This window comes from Corvus brachyrhynchos, unplaced genomic scaffold, assembly GCF_000691975.1.
Source record: "Corvus brachyrhynchos isolate BGI_N302 unplaced genomic scaffold, ASM69197v1 scaffold44, whole genome shotgun sequence".
NCBI lineage: Eukaryota > Metazoa > Chordata > Aves > Passeriformes > Corvidae > Corvus > Corvus brachyrhynchos.
The window spans coordinates 6,089,511-6,096,076 of record NW_008238359.1 but is presented as its reverse complement, the minus strand read 5'-3'; the positions used below and the strand labels follow the sequence as shown (position 1 = coordinate 6,096,076).

Genomic DNA, 6,566 nt, shown 5'->3' with positions numbered 1-6,566 from the left:
CTCGCGGACGTTGCGGCGACTCCCGGAGCTTTCCGTCCCGGCCGCTGCCCTCCGTCCCAGCCGTGTCCCAGGTGCCGCGCCCGATTCCATGCGGAACGAGCGGAGCTGGCCGCGGGGAGCTGGGGTAGGTCGGGACCCCGCCGGGAGCTTCACCGCGAAAGTTTCTTTCCCAGGCGAATGGCCGGATCCCTGTCCTCCCCACGGGCATGGATTTCCTCAAACAAAACCCAGCTTGTTTCTCGGGGCAGAGTTCCCGAGTCAGCACGCAATTCCTCTCACAGCGTCGCGTCGCCGAATTACGATTATTCAAAAGACGAGAAAACTACAATATTTTATTACTGTTGTAAATGCATACGTGACCTTATCATAAGAGAAATACGTTTTTCTAGGAGGATCGTGAACCAAAGTATTTCAGTAAATGCTTTTTTTTATTTCCTATTTGTTTCTTAGCTGGAACATCCAGGCAAGGCTCAGAACAGATATATGTATTTGTTTAAACCACTTTAGTTTGGTTTTCTGCTTTCTTAAATTGTACCCTTGAGGTTTAAATCTGGCTAAATCCCACTTGCTTCATTGGAACTGATGGGCTAAATTTACATGGAGCTAATCTAGGGAGTAAAATGTTCAGGCTTTGGCTTCGGGCCACATTTGAACTGAAAGAAGACAATGTTGTTATTTTTTTTCTCTTTTGTTTTTATTGTTCTTGGTTTATTTGTTTTTCGCTGCTTCCTGGTTTTTTTTAAGGCAAAGGACCAAATATTACTGCTAAAACGGCAAAAAAAGAAAACTTGTTCTATTTCAACCTGTTTCATTTTCCCCTGACGCACTTGTGATTTCTGTTTCTCTCTTCCAGTTCTTCCTGTGTTCGGTTTATGTCCCAATGTGCACAGAGAAGATTAACATCCCCATAGGTCCCTGTGGAGGCATGTGCCTCTCTGTCAAAAGAAGATGTGAACCTGTTTTAAAAGAATTTGGGTTCGCCTGGCCAGACAGCCTAAACTGCAGCAAATTCCCACCCCAGAATGATCACAACCACATGTGCATGGAGGGCCCAGGAGACGAAGAGGTTCCCCTTCACAGCAAGACCTCCTTGCAGCCTGGAGAAGAGTGCCACGGCATGGGATCTAACTCGGATCAGTACATTTGGGTGAAGAGAAGCTTGAGCTGTGTCCTGAAGTGTGGCTACGATGCTGGTCTGTACAGCAGGTCAGCTAAGGAATTCACAGATATCTGGATGGCCATATGGGCCAATCTTTGCTTCATCTCGACTGCCTTCACGGTCCTGACCTTCCTGATTGATTCATCCAGATTTTCCTACCCAGAGCGTCCAATCATATTTTTGAGCATGTGCTACAATATTTATAGCATTGCTTATATTGTGAGGCTAACTGTGGGCCGGGAAAGGATATCCTGTGATTTTGAAGAGGCAGCAGAACCTGTTCTTATCCAAGAAGGTCTTAAGAACACAGGATGTGCGATAATTTTCTTGCTGATGTACTTTTTCGGGATGGCTAGCTCCATCTGGTGGGTTATTCTGACACTGACGTGGTTTCTGGCTGCGGGACTCAAGTGGGGCCATGAAGCTATCGAAATGCACAGCTCCTATTTCCACATCGCAGCCTGGGCCATCCCGGCCGTGAAGACCATTGTCATTTTGATCATGAGACTTGTAGATGCAGATGAGCTCACCGGCCTCTGCTATGTTGGGAACCAGAACCTGGATGCGCTGACGGGCTTTGTTGTGGCTCCGCTTTTTACCTACCTGGTCATTGGGACTTTATTCATTGCAGCAGGACTCGTGGCCTTATTTAAAATCAGGTCTAATCTCCAGAAAGATGGAACTAAAACTGACAAACTGGAAAGACTGATGGTCAAAATCGGGGTCTTTTCAGTGCTGTACACTGTCCCAGCAACATGTGTCATTGCCTGTTATTTCTACGAAATCTCCAACTGGGCCATTTTCCGCTACTCGGCAGATGATTCGAACATGGCAGTGGAGATGCTCAAAATTTTCATGTCCCTTCTGGTGGGTATTACATCAGGTATGTGGATCTGGTCAGCCAAAACTCTGCACACGTGGCAAAAGTGCTCCAACAGGCTGGTGAACTCAGGAAAAGTTAAACGGGAGAAGAGAGCAGATGGTTGGGTGAAACCCGGCAAAGGGAACGAGACTGTGGTATGAGAAAAGGACAACATCCCGGTGGTCTGACTGCTCTCCTTTGTAGGACTGGTCATGTGAAGGCGTTGCTGTGTATATGTTGGGAGTAGAGTGGGGAGGTGGTTACATAACCTGTCTCTGGGGATGGGGGAAAAAAAAGAAGCCTTAAAGAATAAACAACAAAAAGAACATGCTGCAGATACAATAGCCATAAACCATGCTGCCCAAAATAGGAGAGCCCAGGGAGGCTTTAAAAGCTGTGAAATACCCAAACATGTTATCTTCCTTTTTTTTTTAATTTTTTTTTTAAGCAGGATGCATTTACTGAAACCTTGAAATCTTTAGAAACTGAGGTGCTGTAGCCCATAGCTGTGAGATGATGTTTTCCATTCATCATCTTATAGCTGATGGAGGAAAGGCAATCTGGGGCCAAATTCTGGGCTTAATTAGGGTCCAGTTACCAAGTTACAAGAAGATGGAGCACCCAGGACCTCACTTAGGTGTCTTCTTTCTGAGTTCAGCATTGAGAAGGAAGGGCTTGATAAAGGTTCCGTCTTTATGCCCTGGGGAATTCTGGTGTTCCAATACACTGTACAATTCAGTCAGGGATCACATCCTGAAACAAATAGCAAATGGACTTCACAGGTCTTACCCATGATGAGTAGTATTTGGTGAGGTATTAATGAGGATGACTTTTAAGTCATCTAATGGCCTATTAATAATTTTGACTCATTCTTTTTACCATTTGTAACCTGATCTGAGTGCAGAGTTGATTCTGCCTTGTGGGAATTTGAACCTCCTTGTGTTTCTTCCCACCTGAATTATTCTGTGGTTCTATCAATATTTGTAAATTTCAAAAACTTCACTCAAGGCTATCCTCAAAAGCAGAGGAATCAGCTCAAAGTGGGAAACTGTGTATGGTCTTCTGAATCTATTATCATTATCCATCTGCTTCCATTCCTGCCCCTTCAGGTGCTCCTGCTATTTCTAGCAGACCACTTTATTCTGCTGCATTTATAAGCTTTAAAAAATGTCTTAACAATATAGTGTTCCTTCCTTCAGAAAAGAGAAAAATTAGTTGAAGGTACCTTCAAACAATGCTGTATTTCTCCAAGCAAACTTACTTGTCTCTCTCTGGAGACTCATTGTATGAAGCAATTAAGTCTTAATGTATTTCATTCAGTGTGATGGTATCTTCTCTATAGACGCCAGTCTGGGGAGAAGCAAAATGTTAAGTTTCTTGGCAACCTCGTGTTCACAGAGATCAGTTGTATAATTATGTGTGTCAGTTGCAATTAAAAGAAGATTCTCAGCCCATGACATTGCAGTACAGCTGACTGCCTCAGAACGATGCTTCAATTGCTCACTGACAGCTACGGAGACTTTTTTAAATGTGTATTTACACACAGAATGTGAGCTGGCATTCAGTCCTCAGGAGCAACAAAGACCTTTCCAGTTTTTGTAAAGGGATCCAAGAGATCCAACTTCTTGGTGAATAATGCTGTTTCAAAGCAACAGTTGCGTTTTCCTATCCTTTTATTTGAGGAGGCATCGGCTTGTGCTCATGGGGAGCTGAACATAGTGTCAGGGACTTGTTTGGCTAGTAAGAAAGGTGATGCAAATACAAATAGCCCAGAAGCACTTAAGAGAACACTGTTCTGATTCTCTATCCCTTTGAAAGACCTTTGGTTTTATCTGTGTGCCCCAAGCTTTTGCATCCTTTGTTTGTGTGGAACCTGATCAGCTGCAGAGCATCCCCACGGTGCCCCAACTCCCATGATCTTCCAGGGCAGCTGAAAACAGATGCTGGTTTATTAAAGTACTTGCTTTTCACACAGGTGCCCATGTGCTTCCCAAACCACAGTTCACTCCAGCTCTGGAAGTGAGCACTAATCCGTCCCAGAAGCATGTATTGTCTCAATGTGAGTGTCGAAACATGTGCTAAAGAACTTTTTTTTCATTTTAAAAACAAAAAAACAGACCCCAAACAAACCCTAGTGGCAGTCTTTGCGGTTGGGCTCCCTCTCCAGCAGAACAAGTGACAACTTGACACATTCTGCTCAAGACACACAAGCACTGTCTTGGCCAACACCACATTCCAGCTGGGCCTTTTCACCCTCTCCATAAAGTCTCTTGCTGTTAGTGTTGTGTTTGGATCTGGTTATTCCTTTGTGAACAAGGAGTTTTGCAAGTGTGAGATCTTCAGATGGCTGAGCTTCTCCATCATGCAGTCTTTCTGCTGCTGCAGTGAGGAATGTAAAGTCAGCAGCTGTATGTTGGCTTTCAAGGAGCAAGGGTGCAGTATGACCCTTTTCTTGTAACCGAGTATTTGGCTGTGCCAAGGCGTCATGTTCACTCAAGGTGTCCTTCACTCTGAAACACTTTGGATGCTCTCCTTGCCAATAAGACCCATGTTTGAGCAGACTGATTCAATAAATGCCACTTTTAACCTTGTTATGTACACAGAAGTGAATGTTAAATAGTGCTGTTATCAAATCCCTGCATCTCTGCCTGTGACCCTGTGAACTGTTGACAGAGGGATGCCCCTGGTGATGTGAGACACAGTGAGCTGGATGAGGATGGCACTGTGTAGCCCTAGGAGGGACGTGGAGGGGATATTCCATTAAAGCATGTGAGGGATTCAAATGCTGTGGGAAAGAGGTAGGCTAAGGGGAGACACCAGCTGTTGTTCCTGAAGAAACATCTTTCCCCAGCAGCTGGGGGAACACTGTACTGACCCAAAGTGAAATTAGTTGTTGCATCAATTAAACCATTCCATCAATGTATTCACCCACATGCGTTTACCTGACTGCATTTTGGGGCTGTACGGGTGGGAAGTCACAGCAGACAGCCTGAAAACTGGCTCTTGCAAAGAGCAGGTATCAGCAACCCTTATGTTCTCCCATTTCAACATTGTTATGAGCTTAAAGCCAAAACTGCTGTAACTAATCCTGTCTCGGAAGTGCAGTTGCTGTGGTTATACAACCAGAAACTTTGCAGGCGTTCCCTTCGGTTGTGCAGTCCCTGCTCCCATCTCCCCCCTCAGCCTGTGCTCTTGGCACTGCAGGTTGCAGAAGCATCTGCCTGAGAGGTACAAGCTTAGCTCTTACATGAAACAGACAAGTTAGCTCCTTTTCCTGAATTTTAAGGAAATAGACACTGATTGTTTTGGGGTGTACAGAAAGTGTATCTACTTCAATGTATGTACTGTAAATTGCTAATTTATCACTGTAAAAAAACCAAAACAACTTTGCTATTTAATTTTTATATCAAAATAAAACTTTAACCTCTGTGGATAACTAAAGAATTCCTGGCAGCCTTCACGTTTTTGGCGAGTTTGTTTCTTAAATAGGCTTCAGCATTGTTGGAAGTGCTTTTTTTCCCCTGAAGGAAGGACTGAAACGTTAGTGCTGTGGTGAAAGGATGCTTTGAATGGGTTAATCCAGCATGGTTTGGAGCTTATAACTGAGAACAAGACATCCTTGGGCAACAGTGAAAGTATGTTCATGTTTCTGCACATGGGGTGGACAGAAACCCTTTCAAAGACAGCACACAGGTCCTGGGTGCTGGCTGGGGATGCAGCTGGAGCTTTGGTGTTGTGGGAGCATGTCTTCAAATCCCAACGGGAAGGCAATATGGAAACACAGCCCGCTGCTGCTCTAACCCTGCTGTGATGTGGCTCCTGAGAAGAGCAGCACCTCCTGTAAGACTCTTTTTATTTCAGGTGTTATGGAATATGTACATCCAAAGCATGAGCGTTCAGATCCGGAGTGTATGGTGGAGGAGGGCAGCGTCACCACCAGCCTGTTCAGTGTATGGGAACTATTAGTGGCTTTTGGAGGCGAAAATCCTAATCTTAGTAACCTGCTTGAAATTAGTTCATTCCTATGGGTGATTTCAGTCATTTCAACCCTTCAGAAGAGAGATTCAACTGAATGTCTACATTTTCTAGCAATGGTTTTCTAAGAACTTAAGCTTATTAATGCTCTACTTTTCATTCCTGTTTGTCATTTCTATTCACAGTTGGGATGTATGGGGACAGCAAGGAGGTGCTTTTTGTGTGCATCCCTCACCAATTTCTCTTGACACTGATAGAACAGTATGCAATATTAATCATCTAAGCCCATTTAATTGTCTCCATCATGAAACATTCTCTGTGTGGGATTACTTAATTAGCAGAATGTTATTCTAATAAGAACCTAAATCAGACTAGAGTGGATAATAGTGAGGGTGTGCTATAAAGAAGAGTAACAACTATCACCTGTGTATCTAGCTAATCAAGTTTTGAAGAGCAGCATCTAAAACTGGTAATTATGAGTGATTTGCTCATGCCTTTGGCAGCTCCTCATTGTAATGTTCTCAGGCTGGTAATTAATGAGATCTCTCAAACTTATCCTAATGACTCTTT

The 6,566-nt window shown here is 44.0% G+C and overlaps 1 protein-coding gene across 1 annotated transcript; it reads left to right on the top strand.

Annotated features, from left to right (window-relative positions):
• Positions 1 to 848: 848 nt before the first annotated feature.
• Positions 849 to 5,477, top strand: FZD4 (frizzled class receptor 4). The gene has a single exon (XM_008634932.2). The coding sequence runs from the start codon at positions 881 to 883 to the stop codon at positions 2,180 to 2,182; it is 1,302 nt and encodes a 433-aa protein (XP_008633154.1). The 5' UTR covers positions 849 to 880; the 3' UTR covers positions 2,183 to 5,477.
• Positions 5,478 to 6,566: the final 1,089 nt, after the last annotated feature.

Excerpts from the sequence above, each read along its gene's own strand:
- FZD4 (XM_008634932.2), top strand. The coding sequence starts at position 881 with ATGTGCACAGAGAAGATTAACATCCCCATAGGTCCCTGTGGAGGCATG.